The sequence below is a fragment of the Uloborus diversus genome, chromosome 3 (assembly GCF_026930045.1).
Source record: "Uloborus diversus isolate 005 chromosome 3, Udiv.v.3.1, whole genome shotgun sequence".
Classification (NCBI taxonomy): Eukaryota; Metazoa; Arthropoda; class Arachnida; order Araneae; family Uloboridae; genus Uloborus; species Uloborus diversus.
The window spans coordinates 162,531,844-162,558,588 of NC_072733.1; the positions used below are offsets into that span (position 1 = coordinate 162,531,844).

The 26,745-nt window shown below is 31.8% G+C and overlaps 1 protein-coding gene across 1 annotated transcript in view; it reads right to left on the minus strand.

Annotated features, from left to right (window-relative positions):
• The window catches only part of LOC129218316 (protein FAM91A1-like), a 78,855-nt gene that overhangs the window by 44,018 nt on the left and 8,092 nt on the right, over positions 1-26,745 (minus strand). The window contains exons 3-8 of the mRNA XM_054852552.1: positions 25,906-26,057; positions 16,940-16,997; positions 14,276-14,343; positions 13,336-13,458; positions 5,656-5,746; positions 2,264-2,326 (exon numbers count right to left, since the gene is read on the minus strand). Coding sequence (XP_054708527.1) covers positions 2,264-2,326; positions 5,656-5,746; positions 13,336-13,458; positions 14,276-14,343; positions 16,940-16,997; positions 25,906-26,057 — 555 coding nt within the window. The remainder of the gene's footprint in view (positions 1-2,263; positions 2,327-5,655; positions 5,747-13,335; positions 13,459-14,275; positions 14,344-16,939; positions 16,998-25,905; positions 26,058-26,745) is intronic.

A 26,745-nucleotide genomic window follows, 5' to 3' on the forward strand; every position in this document is an offset into this window, starting at 1 on the left:
GGGCTCGGTGCTAAAACCGAAACGGTGCTCACCTGTATTACTACTATTAAGTATTATTACATAATATTTCGCCGTTATAGTAGCACCAATGGCAGCTAGATTCGAGTCCTGCTGTGACTCACAAGTGATGGCATAAGATGTGCTTGGAATCTATGAGCTTAGCAAGAAATTGAAGAGATATCACCCTATTTGAACAAAATTTGGTGAGAAAGTCTTTAATTTTTTCAAGTTTGTTAATATTTATCAACTTCTCAAACCTTATAGTTAATCACTGGCATATGCCCATCATTAAGTTTAAGTGTGATGATGTCCTCCCCCCAACAGTCAATCAGAAGTGACCTTTAAATGGACATACATATGTAGATATGGTCAGATTTTTATGGCACAGATTTTGATTTTTTCTGTGCAGAAAAAGTGGTCAATTACTGACTGACATTGGTTAGTAACACGACAGTTACTGGCAAAATCTCCTTTCTCAACTATTAATGAAAATAACTTGAATTATAGTACTATATGCAATATAGTGTAATAAAAACACAAATATGATTAATTATTGTTAATTTAAATACATTTATTTATGCAAAAAAAATATTTTCAATTTTCTTCCCTGGGATTTTACCTCTGAAACTAAATGAAATTAGTGGAAACTTCCACTAAATGGTCAATTACTGGCAGCTCACCCTATTCAACAATAGCACATTAAGTGTACTTAAATAAACTTCTGATAAAAAATTCTGAATAAAAGATAAATATATACATATGCTTTACTCATATGTTCTTCATTGCAGTTATCTTTTTGAATCAGATTTGTACATACGTAGAAGTCGAATATTTTAAGCAATACAAAAGATTTTTCTTTAAATACTGATAAAACATTGAACATTTTTTTCCATTTGACACCATCAAAAACTATTTAAATAGCTTCTAAAACAAATAGAAGTTTTTTCTTAAAGTAATATCAAGGTACACATGAATAATTTAAGAAATATTTTAAGTACCAATAATACCAAAGTACTTGAGTCAGCTTACAGTTTTTTTTTTTTTTTACACAGCAGATAAACGCTTATACAGTAATACCTTCTAAAAGGTATCCCACCGAATAAGGAAAACTTCTATTTAAGGATCTATATCAAAGTTAACTTCATTTCTGATCCCAGTCCCTTTGAATAGGTACCTCCATCCATTTGCCTCTCATTAAGGAACAGTATCATAGGCGAATTGCAAAAGTTAATATATAATTGCATAAAAAATATAGAACTAATAACAGTTTAAATGAAAAATTATCATATAAGCTTTGTGATACAATATGATTAAGGTGAAAAAACAACGTAAATAAAGCACAAATATTCGAGAAAATGCAGCAATTATCATATAAGCTTTGTGCTACAATATGATTAAGGTGAAAAAACAACGTAAATAAAGCACAAATATTCGAGAAAATGCAGCACTATCATATAAGCTTTGTGCTACAATATGATTAAGGTGAAAAAACAACGTAAATAAAGCACAAATATTCGAGAAAATGCAGCATTTTTCTCGAATATTTGTGCTTTATTTACGTTGTTTTTTCACCTTAATCATAATAACAGTTTGTCTTGACATTAACATGCAAAAAACCAAATGTATTTTAAAATCCTTTTTCTTTCTAACAATTTATTCATACGGGCTCAGCTCCAACATATGGTGAGCCACCCATGACAAACTTTTAATAGAAAACTTGAAAAGCAATCACTGTTATTCACATTGAATAATATTGTATTGTAGTGTAAACTACATGACATAAAACAAATTCGCATAACAAATTACTTCAAAATGATTTCTATAAGTTACAAAACGTTGACTCTGCTAAAATTTTAATACAATTTAAATTTTTAATTTCAATATTCAATTTAACCAATTTCAATTTAACCAATTTCAATTCAAACAATTTTTCCATTTGAATTATTCTAAACTTTATTTATATGAAAAATTTTCAAAATTTAATCTTAGATGTTAGTAGCACACATTTTCTATGAAATATACTGAGTTAAGTGCACAGCATGCATCAATTCCTATACCAAAAAGAGATATCTCTAATAATTTGTCTCTAAGAGACAAAAAGTCCAATCCCCTTAGTTTCCCTGATTGAGAGATTCTACTGTACTTTACAACTGTCTGAAAAATGAAAAACAAACTTTTTTTTAATTTATCAATTTCAAGTTTACATAAGTTTAACACGATGCCCCACAAAATATATTCTTGAAGTACAAAACTTTATTCTTACCACAAACGCAGTCATCATCTTCTATAGGAACATCTAAATAGATCAAGCCCCGACGGTAAAGCCCTATTTGAAAATAAACAACTTTTAATCAACATAAAAGTATTTTCAGCACAAAATAAGAATGACCATCTTTCCCACACTTCCCATACCTTAGATTCTTTTTCTCCTAGTTGTCAATTTCTCTTTCAACATTATTTCTGTTCCGATTTTTACCATGCAAGTCTAGTTGGAAAATGTGTCACTTTACATTTTAAAATTTTATGTACAAATAACGCATTTTAATGAGACATTTCAGTTCCAAAATTTTGTTTGACAAATTTTTACTTTGCCTACATTCAATTGCTTTCAAGCTATAATTCACTAAGAAATTTATTTTTGAAAAATAAAAATTCAGTTTCCCTATGAGAATAACATTTATCTTCTCTTCCTCTTAGAATTTGGAGGTATGATAACTTCCTAATTTACCTTGATCTTTAAGATAACTTAAGTGTTTTATAGTATATGTTTAGAAGCACTTCTTCTTCATCAGCACAACAGCTGGTGCAGGCCAAGGCTTTCTCCGTATGCTTCCTCCAGGTGGTACGACACATTGTTTAGAAGCACAATGTTCTCAAATAGTTAAGCAGAAAATCAGTGTAGGAATTGTACCTCCTGACCCTCTAAATGACAGACCCGTCAGGTGTGATGAATGGAAATTTGATCAGTTGGTGTCTATTTGATTTTATCATTCATAACAACCGACAAAATTCATAATACCTCCCATGGTTTGGAGCAGTAGTTTCTAAAGTGGTCCATACGGACCCCTAGGGGTCCATTGAGTCTTTAAGGCATCCATTTCAATAAAAAAATAAATTGGGGATGCATCATATTTAACTACAGGTCCAGCAGACAATACTATGGAAGTAAGTCATTGGCTAACTTTCATCAAAGTGTTAACATAATACTCAATTTAATAAGTATATAAGTTAACAAGTTACATAGTAATTAAATTTTATTTAATTACTATGTGTCCACAACTTGTAAACATTTGCAAGATACATATAAGTAGCAGCCTCGTTAAGGAATGTTGCAGAATCAAGTAAAATTTTAAATGAAAATTAATTCATGGGAAATATGTCTTTAAGTTTTGTTTTAAACTTTATTTCATTATTTCTCTCTCTTTTTACACTATGCTTTCACCTGACTGACTTAGAACAGTTGAGGTAAAATTTTAGCCTCGGTTTCACTTCTTTGGAGTTCAAATATAAATACATTACCCTATATGACTCAAAAGTGATTGAGACCCCATTCCAAAGTCCAAAAAACTATAATAGTAACGGCTTAGCATTGTCAGACATGTTTTGACAAATTAATGTCTTTTAAAAGTAGAATTATTACTGAAATTTGAACTGCTGACTATCTTTATTAGTTAATTCCAAGTGGAAGAAAGCTTGTTTGTTTGTGTTCTCATGGGGACCAATTTTGGTGAAATTTGGCATGAAATCAGTTCAAAGTAATGGGTGTATCTCAATGCCTTTTGTCCCCCAAACTTTGATCTCTTTTCTACCTTCTTTAAATTTAAACATATTTTTCAAATAAATTTGCTGATAAGGAGACAAAAAAGGTTTAGTGTACCATTTAACAAATCAAAGCAATGAACCTGCTTAAATCCTGGAGTAGGGACAAGTGGCAACACTTGTTCACATTGCAACCTGCAGTTGACAAATACTACATTTGAACTCACTCCCCTTTGCATCTGCTAACGAGTAAGACAAAATTTTTACTTGAAATGATCAGCTTTTTTCCCTTGTGTGAGAAACTTCAAAGCAATTTGAAAATATCATCACTGAGCAGCTCTTTGGTTAATGAAAACCTGTTATGTATGACTTTCTTTCCATTTTCCGCTCTAACAAACAAAAACAAATCTTGTGTCGTATCAATATCTCTTCTCCTGGTTAAAAGAAAGCAAAATTACATCATTGCTGCACTTATTGTAATTCCCTGCGACAAGATAAACTCCAAATAGGAATGGTGAAGCAAACCATCATGGATGCATATAAATCATCATGGATATCCAGAAATTTCTGGATCAAGAATCGCAAAATCCAGATTTTTGCCAAAGCACAATCACTGCTGCCAACTTTTTCAAGACTGACCCCGTGGAGGGGGATCACATAAATCAGAAAAAAAATGAGCAGAGGGTCCATGGGACAGAAAAGTTAAGAAACCACTGGCTCGGGGGAATGCAAGAATGGGTCAACGTAAAGTTCTTAATCAGCCTCAATTTATGGCAAACTTAATTGTCTTATTTTTAATTCTCTTATAATTTCATATAAGACTCTTGAGAAATGATACTCAGCAAGTTTCATTTCCCAACAAAGACTTTTTTTTTTTCACATCAAATCAATATACAAAAGATTCCATGGTAATAAAAATTAAGATCAGCAGATATGGAAGAAAAAATGTGTTTACTGATCCAGAAATATAATATCAGAGAAAGAGAAGATGCACAGTTGTACTTGAATGATATGCTCACAAAATAACAGTAGCAATAAAATACATGCAATATACAAGGTAGCTATAAAATAACATGACAGTCTCATGTTATTTTATAGTTATGTATTCAGAGCTCTCTAGTGAGTAAGTTTTAGATGAAACACTGCAAAATTTCATGGCCTACATAGTAGATCACTGGATTTTTATTTGTTAAATTAAAAAAAAAGTACTAAAAGTTATCATCAGGGGGGATTTCGGTACTGCAAAAGCATATTACTGTGAATACTGAAGAATTAAATGCCAAATGATGCAGCACATATAACTTTTTTCAACAACAATTAATGTTACTTACAAATGAGGTTCAATATACCCACCATCGAATTTCAATTTCTAAAAAAAAAGAGAAAACTAGTATCAAAAATCTTTCCAAAGAAAATTTTTGTAAGGCAAAAAGCATATATCTACTATCAAGATGGTGCACCACACCACATTGGTCGCAGGTACTGAGGTGTTGAGGTTTTTTAAATACTTATCAACCATAGAATACTTTTCTAATGGAATTCATGCAACAATACAAAACATGTAAAATGATTTTGCAAGAAAACCTGACTTGATAGGAAAAAAACGGATTGAAAATTCGGATTCAGCACATCAAAATTATAATAAACTTTTAAAACATTAAGCAACAAACAAATTTTTTTAATTTGCAGGCTAGTGTAGCCTTTACTGATTGTTTATTCCCCGTTTTCGGCATCTGGCCATCTGCTAGTAGCATATAATCTTTCAAAGCATATTTTTATAAACCTATATTTAAATGCCATGTAATCAAAAGGTTTAATATAAATATATGCATGCATCAAAAGCTTTTTATGTTTGTATATAATCAATATTTTAAGATAATAGAATCATAAAAGTACCTTTTACATCTTTCAAATCAAGTTCCCCAGCACGCTGTGACCCATTGTCAATTATTTTGTCAATAATAGATTTCTCACTCTCTAGAATAATCTAGAAATAAAATGAATGATAAAGTTATAACATTCTGTAGTATTGAAATAGCTAATACTTTAATTTGCTAAGAAAAGTTCAATATTTGAAAAACCTACTTCTGAAAAAACTTAAATAATTTTCCAGAAGACAATTATTTCAGTAAAAATTATACATTAGTCTCAATTTCAATCATACATATTATTTCTGTGGATTATTTTTCTGTCGGAATACGAGATCTTTCTTATTTCTTGAAGAAATTTCCCCTCATTTTAAAACTTATCGGGCCGGTCTAAAAACCAATTTTTCGAAAACGCCCCTTCATGTAGCCAAACCTTGATGCAACCTGTAGTTCTTGTGCAGATTTTTTTTAAAGCAAAATTTTAATACAATTTTCCAATTTTTTGCGTCGCTCTTGGCAAAAAAAAATTACATTTAACCTGTTTTTTTTAATAAAGCTTAAAAGCACTGGACTTTGTTGTTTGAATGAGCGTTCGGTTATAAATTAGCTGAACTTCGGGCACGCCCTGGCTGTCCGACATTATCGCTAATTCAGAATAATATTACGCATTACATGTACTCATAACATACAACAGATAACACACATAAGGCAATAAAATAAATACCACGGGAATGCTACTTAGCATTTCGACTCCTTTATGCAGGCTACAGTTATTATTCAGATTAGTTGACTATTAATCGAAGGGTGCTCTTTCTTTTTCTTTAAATCTGTGACTCCATTCAGACCACTAAGCATAATGTATGCATAAAAAAGTATTAGGTTTAAAAATTCAGTTCTCAAGGGAATCAATCCTTTTTGCGCATTAAAACTTTTTCATTGTATGCTGAAATGTATATTTTTCTCATAACAGAGTTGGATCTTTTGTATAAATGAAAAAAATACTACTATGCGAAATTGAAATTACACCAGTAAACCTTTAACTATTTATTCGAATACGATGTAAAACATTAAAATTATTATCAACTTCATTAATAAGAAATCATTTTCTTCTCCTCTGCCTTTGGGGGGGAGGGCGATGCATTTTGCTTACGTTAGGAAAATTACACTTAAAAAATAGACTCAGTTCAACTGGTTTTGGTTTTGAATTTTAAATGTTCGATTAAAAGAAAAACATGCGCTGTCATTCAAGCCGTAACAGTTAAAGCAGCCTGCTATGCGAAATTGTATCATTTTTCAAAAAATAAAACACTTATTTTCAATCTAATTTATTATTTCTCTAAAATGTTTGTTTCAATCGCTACGTAAGATCTTCCGCATTCCTTAATCAAATTCCATGTTTTACGAATAATTTTAAATCGTATCATGCTGGCTAATGACAAAACATAGATGCATGGTCTTTTTTTTTGGTAAAAAGCTTTTTTGCTATTTTTCATTACACGTTGCTTCAATGAATAGCATTCAAAAGCAAAGGCGCAACTGCTCGGTTGGTTGGAGTGTCATGCTGTTAATCAGAATGGCACCAATTCAAATCTGTGCTAATAAATATCTCTTTTTTTCCCCGTCAGATGCTCACATAGACAGGACTGTATTTGACACAACCCGTTTTTTCACAAGCACAATTACTGCTTTTTCTCGAGTCACTCAGTTACTTTTGATATTATTTATGTTTGCATTGAAAATACGTACAGCCAAAAGGTGAGCGATGATCACATTATCACAACGTTTTATTTAATGAGGTTTTGTTGCCGATGTCTTCAAATTACATGCCTTCTTTTGTGTGTTTACTTTTTTCCGTTTACTTTAATCCGTTAACTTTTTTCGATTCTTCTTCATAATGTTCTTTCTCTGAATGTTTTAAAGAGCGAAATGCCATGTGAAAGGATTTGAAGCACAGTGTGGAGTTCTGCACGGGTCAACTAGTTGAAACTTATACAAGTTTTAAATTTAAGTAAATTTTCAGCTCCAATATGAAATGGCGAATTATCTTTATTAGCTACAGTGTGATAAGAGTGACCATTCCAATACCCTCTTATTCCCAATAGACTTTCGAATCCCTTCAAATTGCAGCAGAAAGGATATGAAAAGTAAAAGTAACCAGATTGTTTTCAGAAACCTTTTTCTCCCCAGAGCATTCTTCCTTTCTTTGATGCAAATCCTGATTTGTGCAACCAAGCAAATCTTTTCTGTGCTAACAGGTAGTCAGACAGGGTGTATGTTCTTTTCTACTTGGACCAGTATGACACCTGCCTGCTGTCTCTTACTCATTGTAAAGGTCTTAGTATCAATACAAAAGAAAACATAAAGCAATTTGCAAACTATATATTAAACTAAAATATACTGCCTGTATCAGTGGCGTAGCCAGGATTCTGATTCGGGGGGGGGGGGGGCAGGCGATTTTATCAATGTACTACCAAATTAACTATTTTTCATTTAATCACGAATTACGTTATTAAAAATAGATTTCATCATGCATTATGCGCATTATAAATTATTACTAATAATTCATTAAAAATCAATAAAAATTAATTGCACCCACATTTGTGGTGCTGGATATTTTCGATGATAAATAACATCAAGAATAATGCACCAGTAATATGCTAAAAAATGTAAATGTTTTTAATTTATATTCAAAAATCATGAAATGTATTTACCATAATGTTAATTAGCTATTTAAAAGTACATAAAAATTATCTTGCATTAAAAATTTAGTCGTCTCTTATTTTTTAAAAATTCTTCCACTATTTCTTCATCTGAAATTTGGAGTTTTCTGCGTATTGACATCAGAGCAAGTCCATTTAGACGTTCTTCACCAATAGTGCTCCTTAGATAGGTTTTTACTCTTTTAAGGGTTGAAAATGTCCTTTCTACTGCTGCCGTAGAGATGGGAAGAGTGGCCAGTATTAAAAGAAGAATATGGACATTTGGGAAAACATATAGTGTGTGTTCCATAAAATTGTTTAAAATCATTTTCATCAAGTATTAAATAAAAACTTTATTCATGATTAGTATGTACCCTTCATCAGTTGAAACAAGATTCGGATCAAAATTAAATAGTTCAGTTTACTAAGGAAATATCGACAAGGCTTCATTCAGCAGTTCAATTTTTTTTTTTTAATAATTATTCTTAGAATCCCGTAAGAGATCTAAAGAAAACTTAAGATTTGATATCTAAATTGAAATCTAAAGAAACTAATCTTTTTAATTATCTCATAAGTTAGAAGAGAGCTGATGAAGAAGGAAGCTACGTAAAATAATATTTGTTTAAAAACTAAAATAAACAGAACAGGAGCTATTATGTACCGTTAATTACTTTGCTGTTAGTGTAGAATTGGTAAAATATATTTCGAAGAATTTTATGATGCTTAAGAAAAATATTTAGACGTATTTAAATAAAATTTAGGGAAAAGAAACTCACATTAAACTGAATTATAAATATTATGTAATACGTTAATGAATTCTTTTGTTCGTCACTACATTGTTTTGTCTGAAGTTTTCTCACTCCACTTCCCGAGTAAAAAAAAATAACTGTTTGGTCAAATGTGCAGCTCTATTCATTTTTATTTGAATTGTCGTATGGTTTTGTAAAAAAAAAAAAATTCTATTTGTTTTTAAATCTGAAAGGTAATTCAATTATTGAACAGTAAAGCTAACTAGAATTATTAGCTAAACCTAATTTTCATTTTTGGTACGTTAAACTATTGTATGGCTTCACATCTGCCAGAAAATAAATTTTGTGTCAATCAACCAATTTTTTTTACTTATTATATATATATATTTTTTAGTTTATATAAATTTCGAATAATGCGGTATCGGCAGTAGCAAAATTAGTTAATTGTTAAAACAATACTTAAAAAAAAAAAGTCATTTCGTCGATTATTTGCAAATAAGGAGTACAAAAATTGTGAACTTAGAGGGACAAAACCAAACTCTCATTCTGAAGAATGAAATATCATAAAATAATTAAATTCAAAATAAACAAATAAATAAAAAGCTCAATAATTATAAACGGTCGTTTTTTTTTTTTAAATTAAAGAATCTTTTTCCTTATCCTCAAGCATAAGTACAAAATGTTCTATTCGTGACAATCTTGATGGGATATGCATTTTTCAATGTAAAAGTAGCTAAAACAATAAATCTCCTCTCGAAATTTAACATATGATTTTTTCTTGAAACCAAATTCCCCCTAACCCCTTCTTTTTAAAGAATAACAGCAATGAAATATGAAATAAAAAGTTAGCAGTTCATAAAATATTGCAGGATAATTTACCTCATTTATTTCTAAAATCGATCAAAAATTTCTCTTCGTGCAGCTTTTTCCTTCTGAACTGAAAGAGAACTTTAACATACAGCGGAAGCAAAAATAAAACTTGTGTTTGGGTAGAAAACCGAAAACGGACTGATTCTTATCCCACTGCATCCAAATAAATTTCTCCCTTCCGTTATTGTAAAGTGATTAAACTAATGTTTTATGAAAAAAGATCCCTCTCCACTGGATACTTTTTGCAGATGCTTCAGGTCAAAAAGACCGAGCCAAGAAGGAACAATTTGGAAGTTTTATTAGGCATCAATCTTCAAGGGAAAGTGTCAATGGATTTCTGTGACAAGTTGTTGTCGATTTGGGTAATTTGCGCTTTCATTAGAGCCGAAAGCACTTCCGTGTCAGGGGCAGGGTCCGTATTGTGGTCTGGTGATTAGTGCAATCTGTTTAGTATTGTCCAGCTCGAGGACAGAGTGCGGGTGGCGCAGAGAAGCTATCTGACAGATAACTGGGCAGTAAAACTGGGCCATTATCAATTTAGACGCTGTCATTCCTGGAGCATACATTGCATAAAGGGTCCCGTTGTTTACAATAGAAGACTGAAGAATCCACTTTAGGGCCCTTCTAAACTCGGCTGGTAGTATGCCAAGCCAGACCGATTAAGAATCCCCATCATTAGACACGGGGGGTCAACGAGTCATCCGACAAGATCCAGTACGGATAGCTCAGGCAACATGAAGCGGTGATATCAAAGGCGTAATAACACTTTAAATTTTGCCCCATTCTAGCCTTGGTTTCTCGGAGATTCGGGAGAGAGGATTTTAGGTGGGAATAATTGGCCTCCTCTCTCCTTGACTTAAAACATAATGTACTTTGTTCGTGTCTGGTATTAGTGTTTTTTTTTTTTGCATCCCCCCCCCCTTGTCTACACCACTGCTGTCATACAATTTTTTTTAAACCAACTTTTTCGCCACGAAAAAGTTGGTTAAAAAAATAATTTTTACATGAAATATTACTATGTTGATAACGAAAATTTCGGGGGGGGGGGGGGGGGGGGGGCCTGGCTACGCCACTGGCCTGTATGTACATTTGGATGGCAAGAGTTGCCACAGCTTTTCCATCCAATTCAGAAGAATAGAAGTATTTTTAAATTGTTCATTGACAAAATAAAGAAGAGAAAGACCTTTTCTGAGTTATACCATATATTTTCATGAATGATTTCAAGCTTAAAGCAAGGGATTTTTTTTTTTTTACGTTTTAATATTTTGGGAGACAGAAAAAAAAAGCTATGTATCCGAATGAGCGAAATATTGAGCCGCAATATAACGAGGGGCTACTGTATGTTGATTTTGAATGGAAAGTTTGTACAGTCAATAAGGAAAAGTAATTTTGATTCTTTTGAAAAGCAGTGATTGAGGACTGTATTTGGTTCATCAACACTCCTCAATCACTAATGTACTTGAATAAATACATTTAAAGTATGTTCTTTTAAATAAAATGAATACCTATACACTACAGGTAAATTTAAAATACTATTGTACAATATCCAGAACTGATACTGTAATAACTCAAATACATATTCTTCATTTGAAAAAAAAAAAAAAGAACCAAATAAAATTCTTCATGAACATTTTTTTTTTACACACATGATTTTATCAAACTGAAATATAGCTTTATTTTAGGAAAAAATAATAAAAGTCATTTCTTGTTTAATAGTGTTATCAATTGATGGTTGTCATCAATTTTTCAGAAGCTAATTTATTAATTGTTTACAATCTGTTTTTGAAGTTACCGGAATAGTGTTGTATTGTCCGTTTTCCATGAGAGGGCACTTGGCCCCCGCCTTCTTGAACGCAGAATTCAATTTCACACAGGGGTGATCAGTAAACATATCCCTGTGCTTGTAGATGAATTAACTAGACAACCTTAACCTTGGGCTGCATATAAATGTGCAAAAAAGTCTTAGTGTCCTTTATATCACTTGCTTCACTTGTCTGTTGCTACTTTTGTTATTCATAGATTTTAAAAACTGCTGGTTTTATGACAAAAAGCTATGATTGGAATATGCCTTCTACTGAAAACAGCGAAATAGAATCATCAGATAACATGTACTGAAGGCGGAGTCAAGTGAAAAACGGACAATACTGTAAGTCTGCAAGACTTTCAATGCAATCCTCATTCCAGAATTTTTTAGGATGTGGTTCAATATCAAAGTATTCTTCTTTTAACTCATCAGTTTCATTATCCGTCTGTTTTTCTAAAACAATCTGGCCAACTCTTAATTGTCTTAATGTGGAAGCTATAGGGACATTTTGATCATTTTCACCGCTGAATTGAATTCTCAAGATTTCATACTTGATTGCTTTTCTGTCATATTTTGATTTGTTTGTAAAACTGTAGCAATAATTGATGCAATAATCACATAAAGTCATAATTTTAACATACAAATGAACAGAGGAAGTTTGATTTTTAGTTTTTTAATAGGTTATGTGAGCATGGATCATCCAATACCAGTTAAATATGAGCAATCCGAGATGTCCTAATAGAAGAAAGTAGTTTAGGAGAACAGTATTTTATACAGAAGGATAAATGTAATTGGTACATTTTGAGTAGGTGTCTTTATATTTGCCTATGGCAGCCCATATTTAATATATCTAGTTTTACAGACAGAGTTCTCAGATAGAAGCTGCAGAAGCAAAGTATTTTCTGCAGCGAAGTGCAGATAAACTAAATTTCCGAAGTTGTTTCCTGTTAGATCAGAGGCTGTTACATTTGTTTTATACATGTTTTTATAGGTTGTTTATTTCTGTTGTCAGCATTTTGCTCATTAGACAACTTGTGTTCCATATGACATGCATTATCTTTTTCAAATAAATATTTGTCTAAAATGTTAAAGACATATAGTAATCTTCAAAAAAAAAAAAAAAAAAAACACTTTAATTCTAAAACATACAACTTAAAATTTTGGTCAGGGTGGGAAATTCCACCTTAGTGTGAACCCTGATTTAGGGAAATAAGAGATCTGTGCTAACCCCCCAATACATGCATTATTTTTTATTTTCTTTGTTGTTGAAATTTCACACTTCTTAACTAAAAACTCATTTTAAAAAGTACATTTAAGAAGCATGTTTTTAATATGCATATGTGAGTATGCTTTGTTTTTTCAAAATAAAAATTTTTACAACAAGTAATGATAAAATTGCGTATAAAGGAATTCAAAAACTTATTTAATAGACTCAATTGTAATATATTCTTTGAAATACTTCTGTTGTTTCAAACTCAAAAATTAGAATATGAATAAAATCAAAACTGTACTAAAAGACATTTTAAACATTTTACAGATATCTATTTCAAAAACCAAAATTAATTTTCATTTAAAATACACAATACCTTAATATCATCTTCAGTAACATATCCTACAAAAACCATCCACCAAGGCTCAATCTGAAATGTTGACACTGGCTTAGACGGAAGCAATTCCCGAACTGGTTTACGTCGTACACCAAAGAATTTCTGTGAATTATTATTTTTTTGTAAAGATTTGCTTATCAAGTATACAAACAAACTTTCTTAATAGTACTCATTTTAATAAATTAAACTTTTCCATTCATTTTAAGTTATTATTTAGTGTCAAAGAAAACACAGTACATGACAACACACAATATACCAGACAGCCCACTGGTATATTGCATGTAGGTGCCTTAGCCTTGCCTCAGGGACAGTAACTTACTGCACAGTACATGGCATTTCACAATGAAGAAAACATTTACAAATTACTTGAAAAAATTTCCTTGACAAGAGATACATGTAAAAATATGATGAATTTCAAAGCATGTAAAGAACTAATAAAAAGTGATAAATACAATAGATTAAAAATGATACATGCAATACAGTGAAAAACTTGAGAATTTAACTTAATCATGTCTAAATTTTTAAATAAATAATTCAGTAACAAAAAGATTGAGTTCAATAATCTTCATAAATGTTCGGAAAAACATAAATTTAATGTACATCACACAAAACTTCTTCTTTACTCCCTCTTTTATATTGCATGCAGGCCAAAAAATTACACTTGTATAAGAGCTAGATATCCACACAAAAATCAGAGAAATTCAATTTTTGGGGTTTAGCTTATTAAATAGTAAAATTTCATAAAGAAAATGGCTAGTACATTTCTTGCAAATTTATATAACAGAACATGAAGACTTTCTTTATTATTATTTTTTTCAATAGAAGAAATTTCAATCAATAATTTTAAATTGAAAAGTAAAAATTGATCAATCTTATTGAATTAAGAAATATAAAAAAATACTTAAAGCTGAAAAATTACTTTAGAAGAGCGACACTGGTTCATAAGATCAATGTACTGATTTCGGCCGATACCCAAAAGCCTTAAACCTGCAAAAAAGTAAAGACAAATAAATAAATAACAGTTGAGATTGGTGGAGTTATTATAAAGTTTTTTAAAGACATTTTAAAATTTTCTTTACAAATAACATACAAGCAGTCCGCAAATTTTGTTGAAAACTGATTTCATAAATCCCAAAGAAATCTCAAAATAATGGCACAACAGTAGATAAATATATTTTTTTAAAATTTGTAAAGTTTATTTTAATGAACAGTCTACACTGTATATATTACCATATAAGTCAATCCTCTACTAAGAGAGAAGTATTGAGATTGTCTTGTCTTGTTTTTTGGAAACAAACGTTTGGAAAAGATGATAAATGAGCCCAACTGTAAACAGGTTTATTACATTGCATGGTCAGAAAGGAATGATTTTCATGCTTCTGTGTAAGCAGGGCTGGATTTAGACTTAACAAGGCCCTAAGCTGTTTTAGGTATGAGGCCCCCTTTTGTAGTTTGAACAATGTTTCTCTCGGTGGTGTAAGAGACAATTTTTAATTTTTTTCCCCTTTACTATGTTTGAATCTTTCCTCGGATACACACAGTAATACTTTTACTTTTTTTATCGTTTTTTCCCTGATGTCCTTTTTGGATTGGCCTTAAGAGGAGAAATGGTATTAAGAGAGTGACCCAGGAATCACCTTTAAATGAAGTATGGAATATTCCCAATTGGTCAGGGGGGTTTCTCCCCCGGAAGAAAGTTTGAAAAATAGACATAAATTCTGCATTTTGAAGCCTTATAAGATGTAGTAGAAATACAAAAACATCAGGACAGAAATAGGCAAACAAAACTTTTTTAAAGTTATCTACTCTTTTGCAAATTAAAAATGCGCAGAAAGAATTGTTTTTGATTTGACAAATCATTGACAGCAGTTGACAGAGAGAAAGAGCATGGGAAGAGAAAAGACAATGCATTGTTACGTGCTCACATTGGCTTTCAGTACAATTTGTTTTTAATCACCCCTCCAACCAACCAAAAAATGCAACAATGAATTAAACATAAAATGATCAATCGTAAAAAATGCTTTAAAAGAAATGGTGTACAGATTTAGAAAATAGGCTAATAGAGAGTAACATACTGCCCATTTGAAAAATTCATAATTTACACATTTGATAACAAATAAAATTGGAGCCCAACTTTGTTTTTGATTTTCAAAGATTTATCTAATTATTTTCAAGGACTCTAGAATGAGATTAAAATTATTTTTCTCACTTCATTTGTACTTTCCAGTCTCTGATATTTTAGTACTTGATTGTAAATTTTTACTCCTGTTCTAAGTAACAGCTATCATAAATTTAAAAGAAAAAAGACTATAGATTTCTCATGACAACTTCTTTTCAGCTGCAAGTGGAACATAAAATGAAAAGGAATAGAGGTAGTGTATTTTTTTTTCTGTGCTAAACAGATTGCCAATATGCAGAAGAAGTAAGATAAAAGCAAGCAATACCAAAAGAATTTCCAAAGAACTGCATTTCGAACTACATTCATAGCAAGATATTGATGGCTAAGGCGTGATACCTCATAACTTATAATATTTAATATTGAGTTATGAGGTGACGCACCTTAGCCATCGATATGAAACATTTGAGTCACAAAAATTTGTAATATGTTTCAAAAATGTAAAAACCATGGTTTTTACATTTTTGGTGCAGCATAAAGCAAGGAGCTGAGTTTGACGTGTATTCGCATTCCTTCTCCCTAAACCCTCCCATTTATGGTTTGTAGCCACACTTTTCCAAATTTTCAAGCACTAAAAAATGAAATTTGTTTTTCCAAGTAATTTTTTTTTAAACGAATCATACTAATTTCCAGGATGTGAGGGCCCCCAGCAAAGGGGGGGCTCTAAGTTATAGCTTGCTTAGCTTGTACGTAAATCCAGGCCTGTGTGTAACCCTAAAAAAGGTTTTGAATTTGTCATTACAACTTCGATTTTTGGTAGTTGCAGCAGTATCTTAAATTTGAAATTTCTTAAAGATTCAATACATTTATTTTAATGAAAATGAATTAGTTTTTCCACTGTGTTCCACCAGATTAAAGTGTTCTAAACTTTTTGTAATTAAAGTCATCAGATCTTTCCATATTTACGCTATAAAAGAAAATAAACAAAGAGAAAAACTTTTTCTCATTGCAGAGGGCAAGGGGTCATAAGCATAAGAAAGTTCAGCCATGAATGGAAGATTCTATTGCATTTACTAAAACACATGCGAGTCAAGATGGAGAGGGAAAATGAGGAGATGAACTTGTTAATTTGTGTTTGACCCACTTACTCAAGAACTAGTATCTTGGTTTTATCACCAAAACAGAGCGTAAAAACTGGATGCTTTGATTGCTGAAAACAATGGCTGTTTAATGCTTTTTATTAAAGCAGCTGAGACTTAGATTATAGCAAATAATCTAGTTTTATGAGTTCAACATTAAATAATAATATTAAACTGATAAAATTAATTCTGATCACATAAAGCAACATTCCTCTGCTTTTCTGTACAACAGTTTACACAAGAATAATTACAGCTAATTTCAGCAGAAAAATTTGATCCAACTAAATCAGTTTAATAATTGAAGGGGAAAAAATAATAATCTACTTACAATCAGCAGCAGTAAAATTTGGAAGAGAATCGTAACTTTTTTCTTGCTCTAGTAACTCCTGAAATTTAACAAAAATATACAATATTTTCAAAAAATCATAATTGAATGATACACGTTAACTCTCATTTTCACAGATATTTTGAGCACTTTCTCCACAAGATGAACCCTACAATGAAGTGAATTTTAACTATAATCAATCCAAACTTTTTTTCTTAGACCGCCTACTTGCATAATGTATCTATATAGAATATTTTTCTGCAACTGATATCATTATTGAGTAATTGATTTAAAAACTAGAAGCACATAATAACTGCTGGAGAGCTGCGAAAAAATTTTGTGCTCTTTGATTGATTAACTAATGTAATGCAGATAATAATGTTTATTGATCATTGTACATTTCCTTTAGAATTCCAGTGTTAAAAAAAAGAATTTACAATTGAAATTTTGTTGAACTATTTGTTATACAAAGGAATCCATAAGTTATTTTTTTTATGATAACTATTATTTAAACAAATATATTCACCAAAAGTTGCAGGATGGGCATATTTCTTTTCAATAAAATTTTCTGAATCGGGCGAATCAAACTAAATTCACTACAGCGTGGTCATAATAAACTTTATTTTATAACTTGACTACAGAGAAATCGCAGATGAACTGGAAGTAAAAACGGACCATTTCACTTTGTAATAGGTAGGATCAGCAAGATTGCACTAGCAGAAAACGCACAAGGAATAAAGGTTTTATTGCTAAGGCGATCTCACTGATCTCATCTATTACAAAATGAAGTTATCTGTTTCTGCTTCTAGTCTGTACACCTTATATCTGTGGTCAAGTTATAATATTATGGTCTAATCATGTGTTAATTTTACTAAGTATACAGTAGAGTGGGATGAAAAAATGTATTTTTGATATGTGACTTCTAATAGTAAGAAAAAATTGTGTCTTGATGACCTAAACTTGGAAAAAATAGTTAAAAAATAAATGTTTACGTCTTTAAATTGGGCATGAGCCTCAAAATTTCAACAAAAAAAAAAGGATAAAAAGCGGTCAAATTTCAAAATTTTTCCGAAAATATAAATGTTAAATAATGTTATTTTGATGCTATTAAAATGCTTTCTTGAAATCAACCGAAATTTGACCTTTTTTTTTTAGCTTTTTTGGACATTTTTGAATGTTTTCTTTTACAATACAGTTTTACATTTTTTTTTGTGCAGCTCTTTTCTCCTAAAAAAAGTGGTATTTTATTGTATTAACAACCCAGAATTCACCAGGAGGAGGTGGCTGCACTTTGTGTCCATCTATCCACCCAAAAAGGATTGTTATTTGGAGTATTTACAAACTTACAACATATTTACATTTACAATTACTATATGATTTCAAACATGCTTTTTACTGGTGATTGCTATTTGAAAAAGTTGTTATAAATCCATCTTGTCTTTTCAGAGAAGCCTCCTTCGTCAACTTCAATGTGACATGGAGACACTTCTTGGAATTACTGTGAAAGCTTTAACTGCCTTAGAAAAATAATCTATTATTAATTTTGAAGGAATTCAATTGTATATTAGCAGTGAAATACAAACAATAAAAGGTGACCCTAACCTTGATGGCAAAAATCGAAAAATCTTTAAACCGTTGATGTTTGTTAATGTGCTCTCGTGCTAGCAGAGTCCAACAACTGTGCATTTTCTATCAAATTGAACTACTAATCAGACAAAGATATTTGTATGCTATATCGTTAAAATTTAAGATTCTATATGGTTAGGTATTAAACTAAAACCGTGCATAAAGTACAGAGCTCTACACTTGTTTTATAGTCTAAAAATCATTTGCTGGATGAACATTGTAGATCCAGTGATACAATGTCTATTTCGCCAACCCTGATACCTTATGATTGCCCACCACAGTGGAAAACTGTCAACATATAAAGAAGTTAGTTTGCACATGAATAATTAACTCTCCTGGCGGCGAGCCCGAATATATTCGGAAATATTTTTATATTAAAAACGGCAGGCTACGAATATGTTCAGAAACTTTTTCGTACTGAAACCGGCAAGCTACGAATATATTCGTAGCGGCATTTTTCGCTTCCCCTTCGGCCACTCTAGCGTGTAATAGGAGGTGTGGTAGACTCTCCTTCAATTTGAATGGGAGGCGTGTTGCTGTCTGGCGTTGACAGGACCCAACGTGACCCAATATAGCTTCTCTCAACATATCACTACGATGAATGGCGCTTTTAAGTACTTTTAACGTTATTTTGTTATTTCATTTAAAACATACCCACGTGTGTTTAAATACAACTTCATTTAATTAGGAAAGTAGGTTTCATAAAACTTGAATGTGTATTAAAGGGGTGGGGGGGAGGGGGAGAGGACTATATGTACATACACAATTATAAAATTTTAGGCGACAGGTACAACTCTTCCGTCACACGTAATATTTTCTCAGTTTCTCTCTTTTGACCAAAGTTTTGGGGGTAACTGGTCTTGGCTATATATCATTTTGCAATAAACAACTTAAATTTTCAATCTAAACGTAGATTCAAATTCTATAACTAGTAGTTCTGAAATAATAACAATATTAATAATAATGAGAAACTAAAACTGGAAACTAAACAGAGGAAAAACAAAAGCCTTACTTATAAGTATACAAAAAATACATATCTTCTGTATATAATGAAAACATCATATAGTTAAAGATTTGAACGAATTTTCCTTGATCACTTTAGAATGATTTCTGAATCTAATTGGTAACTAAACAACTAATTATTTCTTTTCGATGCGAGCCAGTTTATTTTTTTCACCAGCATGGGTCAGACGTAAAAAAATGCTTAGAAAAAAAAATTAAAAATGTTACTGACTCAAAAATCAACATTTTTACGAGGGACGTATATTACTTTACATGTCAAGTATCACAATTTTAAAGACAAAACAGAGAGCTAAAAATGAACTGGCACTCGTTTCTGATAAAGTAAGATTTTCCTAATCAATGATTGAAGTGAGAGCGTTTGAAAAATTCTGCGTTTGAGAAATTGTAATTTTATATTATATTTCAATCTATGTTTTTCGAATTTCCATTTAATAATGAAAAATAACACTGTTGAATCGTAAAACGTTGCACCGTATTATATTAGCATCAAGAAATAAATTATTTATATGCAGCAAAGAATGAGCGACATTAAAAATAAAATATTTAAAACCATACAACATCCAACATTCATTTGAATTAAAATATTGTTTGAAAACAAGTCTTCCTTTATAAAGTGGTAAGGATTCATCGACAGCTACATCTTTTTCGGGTACAATATACAGATTTAAATTTATTGTTAATATATTCGTACACTTTATACATTTTTTTAAGTCCTGGCTGGGGATGATTTCTTAAATCAATGGTATTATTGTCCATGAAATGAAAAAAACTCATAATCGCACTGAACCGTTTTTCAGAAATAACTTTTTCAAAAGAGGGTGTTTTTATATATATATTTTTTTGTCCAATGGCATTTTTGTAATGGCTGTTGCATGATGCCTTGTAATAGCAATTAATGCTAGAAACACTCTAATTTCACTCGAGTCGGTTTCCTTCCAGTTCTGTACTCTAGAACCCGGTGTCAGTTCATTATTTTCAATGAAGTCCCGTGCATATCGATTCGTTTCGATTGATACATAGTTGATAATGTCGTCATCCAAAAATTCGCAAAGAATTTCAACCGGTGAAGCAGCAATATTTTAGTCCCCGGATTTCCAGTGAATGGGAAGCGTGGTGGAGGGGGAGCAAAATCTTGGCTGTTTAATCTGACCCTGTCTCTTACGTCATTTAGTGATGTATCTTCCTCCGTTTCACTATCAGAGAGCAATCCAGAGGACTGGATGAATGAATCTGAATATTCATTATCTGAACGTTCGTCCGAATCCATTTCTTCAAAAGGAATGCAGCAGAGTTGTTTGCTCAAATCAGCAGAGTGGAATATTATGAGCAGTATATTCCACTAATAAAGTGCAATTAAGAAGACCTTAGTCTTGAAAAAGACTTTTTTTTTTTGAAAAAATATCGAAACTTATCTCAGAAGAAAAGGGAGAAAAAAACTTAGTTAACCGTGATAATCAGTGAATGAAATGGAATCTTGCCTCCTCTCCTAAATGCATAGTTTGTTATCAGTGAATGTTTCTGCAATACATGACAAAAGTAGATGCATACTACCTAATCCATCAGTAGTAATTTATCAGCACTCAAGTTGTAAGCCTAAACCACATGCACATTTTCTGTTGAACTGATCACAATGCCCCGTTTCCTGTCAGTTTCTTTCCTTTATTCTGGTGCATTTAAAAGAATCACAAGGACCTGCTCTGTCACTTAGATTTTTTGAGAGCGAACACCTTTTGCCAAGCATCCATTTCATTGCAGCAGAAGCATTCGTTTAAATTTCAAATGGTCTAACTAAAGTATTGAATGAAGACATCCTATGTGTAGAAAGAAGGCATGCTTGGAAGAAACCATACTTTGAAAGCAAATCAAACAATAATCCCTAATTTGTCATTAAATCAATGTTTGATTATAAAACACTAAAATTTTCATACGCATTCTTCGATATCTCGCTTTGATTATCTAAAATATTCATAAAAGCGAGCATTGCAAAAAATACACTTAAAGAAATATACGTATGAAAAATGGCTTTAAAATAAAAAGGAAATACTTATCATTAAGCAATAATTTTAATCTTAGCATTATTTATTACTTAAGTATTCATAATTATATTTGAATATGAACGATAAAAGACTTTGAAATAATATTTCAATAACAATTTTAAATGTTCGACTTAGATGAAAAATGACAAAAAAAAAACCTTATAAAAATGAGGCAATAGTTTAACTTTCTGAAATTGAAATAAATTAATTACATATAATAAAAAAGTAGCTTGGATTTAAAGAAAAAAACATACCCTAAACGAATAGAGGACTCAAGACTTCAAAATGTACTCAAAAAAGAAAACGGATCCAAAAATAAAAAATATCTATATAAGTGAGGTCATTGAAAAAAGAAAAAAAAATCAACAGTAATTTTGCGTTCGACCTATGTTCTTCTTAGCCCACATTGGTATTATCCAAGAGCTTTGGAACACACACAAAAGCGTTTTTCAACATATAATTCTGAAAGCATTTTTATTAAAAGTGCCTGCAGGCTGCTTTCGTTTGAGAACATATGCAGTTTCTCTAAAATCAAGTTCGACTTTTCATTCCAATTTTGAATAGCTGGAAATAGCCGCTCAAATCAACTATAATTAGTGCCAAAGACAAAGACGTTAGAAGAACGCAATATTTGAAAAGTAGGATTTCTAACGCGTCTGGGGAAAAATATATAACATTATTAAATCGAATGAAAATTGACATTAAATCATAATCACCCTCTGATATTCTTATATTCAAACTAGCATTTACATCATGTTAGCTTTATCATAATTGTGCCATTCAGCAGCTGCCTTTTTATCCATAATATATATATATTTTATTTTACTTGCAGAGCCCGATCATTCTGATTGTGGTCATGGGGCTCGTTTGTATTTCAGGGGCCCCCTAAGGTCCAACTAAGATTTTAGAAAACACTTGGCATGAAATTCATTCTGCCCCCCCCCCCCCCCCCCCCCCCCCCCGCCTCCCTATATTTCCGCTTATTCTGAAGCTATAAAATATTTCGATACTTGCGTATTAACACAACCATGCTAAATTTGGTGGTAAACTTTTAATCACAACGTTTAAAAAATAGAAAAGATATAGTATACGATAATTATATCAGATAAGGTTAAACTTTGCCAGTTTAAAATAAATAACAAAGGTATTAATACTGACGGTAGCAGGGGTGATGGCGCTATCTCCGGTAGCGGTGTTTATATCAGAGAAGGAAACGGCATTAAGATTTGTATTAAAAACCCCAATTTTTGCTCCGTCTTCCGGGCCGAACTTCTAGCTATTGAGGAAGCTCTGAATTATTGCGTCATAGAGAGTGTCAGTACTGATATTTGGATCTTGAGTGATGGCCGAAGCTCTATTCAGCATCTGTCTGAATGGTGGAAACAAGGTGACAAAACGACTCTGAACATAATCCAACATCTAGAACACTTGAGTAAACGTCTCACCATTACTTTTCAATGGATACCGTCACATGTTGATGTATTTGGAAATGACATTGCTGATGGGCTGGCTCATCAGGGGAGCCGAGAGATCTCTCCCCATAACGGATGCCTTTCTTTTTCAGAAATTGCAACCCGTGTTAAGCAAAGCATCAGTTCCTCTTGGAGACAGCCCCCTATTCATGAATGGTACAAAGCATCCCGCCCTGGCGCTGCTTTACTTCGGGCAAGTAGTAGAGAACAACAAACCGTCCTAGCCCGACTGAGAAGTGGACACATTCGAGCACAGCGACATGTGGCTGGTATTAAGGTTTTTCCCTAGTGCCCAAAATGCAATTTGACTCAGGCTGCTCCCGCCCATATTTTCTCTTGCATGGGCTGTGACCTGAATCAGCTGTATTCCGACCCTTCTGCTGTTTTGGAGGGACTTTGTTTGCACGGCTTCATGGACTTGGTAGGATGTTTCTGTCTGCCAAGTGGGACAAGCAACAACAACAACAACAACAACACAAAGGTATTATGATATAACTTTTAATAGTAAATACAGACTAAACTTGGAGTGGTTTTGAGATTTGCAAATATATCAATTTTTTAAAGGGAATTTTTATTAACAAATAAAAAGATTTTGCTCTTGTCTCCTCCATTTGCGAAAATATCAATGACATCATTGTACTTTAGAATCTGAGTGAAATCATTATTTCTTTTTAATTAGCATAATAAATTAAGGATATTTAGTCACCCTACACTAAAATGTAAGAGGAGGGGCCTATGCCCTGCATGCCCCTGCAGTAATCAGGCTCTGTTTACTTGATTAAAGAATAGGCTCCTTGGAATGCGGAAACACGTGTCTGCTTATTTTACTTATCGCACAAATGAAAACATTTTATTTATAACGTGATGGTTTTTAGTTTCTGTAATTTAGTTTCTTTACAAGTGGAAACTAACATGAATATTTTCTAAAAATGTCTAGCTTCGTAGAAAACGTAAAGCTTCACACCGTTTGAATTTAAGGTTATATATTAAGGCTATATATAAGGTTATATATCCTTTTTTACATTTTATTATTATTATTATTTTTTTTTTTTTTGCCAAAATTGAATTCATTGGCATACTTATTGTATTAGCCAGAATATTGTTTAATAGCAACGATATTTTTATGTAAGCTCATTTCATTCGCATGTAAAAAGCATAGATTTGGTGCATATACAACACAAAAAAAAATGAAGCTTTAGAAAAGGTCTGGTGTAAAAAGGCATTTGAAGGCCTTAAAACTTAATCGCACTCGCTCATAACATAAGCTGACGAGACATTACATATTATTTGAGTATGTAGTGTGGTTACTCACACAATGTTTTATACCATTTTTCTGATTATTTTGAAGGTACTAGTGAAGTGTATGGAATAAAGTTAAAAGAGTGCCGATATTAGGATAAGAGCATCATCAAGGACAGACAGGACAGTATAAAAAGACATTTTTGATCTTTTCAAAGAGACTATCAGACAAAAGATTACTCAGAACAGTCAAACATTGGAAGCTTTCCTGGGTGAAACAAAAAAAAACTTGAATTATTAAAAATAACTATTGAATATTATTCTTTTATCAATTGTTTGAGGTATTTTAGAGAAGTTAGTCATCAAATGTTTTTAATTTAAGCCAGTTTAAGTCTAATTAAAGATATTAAAGTTAAAAAAAGTCACTTATATCGTATAAACATACCTAATGGACAGAAATTAAAGTCATACTTGTTCTCAATACATAAATATATGTACGATCAGTTCAATAAAATGTTGCGTAAAAATATGCGTTCCCTTATCTCATTATTTAGGAGATATACATTCTAATTTAGAAGAAAAACGAACTATCCTTATGCTTTCAAATAAGATTCATATTTTTCCCCCTTTTTTGTTGAACTAATAGGTTGTAAGTTGCAACTAGGCAGGAAACTACATTCCACAGATTCTCTTTTGTACTAGTTTGATGAGCAGGTGTGCTGTCACTCAGTGTCACTTGTCCCTAATGTAGCAAAAGGAACTCTCCACCCACTGCGGATTACGAGGGGGGTAAAATTCGTTTGAGAAAAGACTGACTCTTTGTGGGTTCACCTGGTATTTTGGTGGTGACACAAATCAGAAATTCTAGAAAAATATGGCCGCTGCTTGGAAGGTTAAGTCAAGAGATCAGTATTCGAAAAATTTTTTAGCTGCTGTCCAACAATATTACGTTTTGAAGCTTTGAATTATAAGACATAACCAACTGCTCAGCGTATTTATTTCTTTCTCCTTCAAGATGCAAAAAACAAGGATATTTTGGCATTTTTGAAAGCTATACAATTGCCAAAGTTTGCAGTATTAAAATTCCCATATAACACTCAGGCAATTGAAAGGATTCTGAATGTGCAGAAGATGTATTTAGGTAAGGCGCAAGAGATGGAGAGCAAATTTCAATCTGCAATCATCAAAACAGAATCATTCATCCAACTTCAAATTTTGATCCAAAGTTGTTTAAAATTATGTAGTAATTGCAAATATAAAAAAATTATTTAAAAAAAATCATATAGTAGCTAAATATATACATATATGGTAATAATTCTTGTAAACAAACATCTTGTTTGGCTGGATGCATGGGAAAGGCAGAGTGGACCAAGAAGTTTTTGCAACCCAGCCAGAGGGGGGGTGGGGGGCGATCCTACACTGAACTTGCTCTTTTTTAGCAAAATTCTATATCTGCACCTGTATTGGCCCATTTTTAGAATTAAAACATATATCTGCCACTGTTTGATCAAGAGCAAGCATGTTTATTTCATACTACTACTAAAACATTTTAAGCAAAATCTGATATAAATACCTGCATCATTGATATATAATACTGAAATGGCGTTATTCTCATTCCAGTAACGATGAAGTCAGACAGATGGTACGGATAAAGCATTAAATGTTCCCTACTGTATCGAAGAAGTTCCTCATAGTAGACTCTTTCATCCTTCTTTACATTTTTTACTAAAATGCAAATTTTGTGTTTAATAACAAAATTATTTGAATAGATTATTTCTAATATTAGAACAAGAAACACTTTAGAAACAAACACTCTGCATACACTATACTGATAGCACATCAACTATACAGTAAACTCCCAATTATCCACGAGCGGATTATCCGCAGAGTGGATAATAAGAGAAAGCCAAAAGAGAGATAATGAAAGGAAAGCAATAAAATATTCTAGTCTGGACATCTCACTGTCTTCTCTTGTTTGCAAGTAGAAATTAACCTGATTTAGGAGGAAAAATCTATTTTTCTAGGCTATTTCAATAGATTAATTTTGTGCCCCTCTGTTTAGAACTTCAAAAATATTGCAAAAAGGAAGGCATAGATTTTCACACCCTTGGGAAGCTAAGGTGACACATGTGTATCTTGTCGCAAGTTAGGAGCACGTTCGTTATTGCCAGAGGTTGATAAAATCAAGTAGTTTTTCAAAAGATTGTTCTTGAAATTTAGTTATTGCTTGGGAATAGAACAGGGGCATTCCTAGGTCATTTTAGCAGACAGAATCTATTTTTAGTTCCTTTGAACAGGTGATAGATAGGCTCATCAATTAATAGGATTTGCAGGTACTCCAAAATTGCACTGATGATAACGACATTAAGAATGAATTTTTGCGGCTTAAAGTTGAACTAGAAATAAAAGTTTG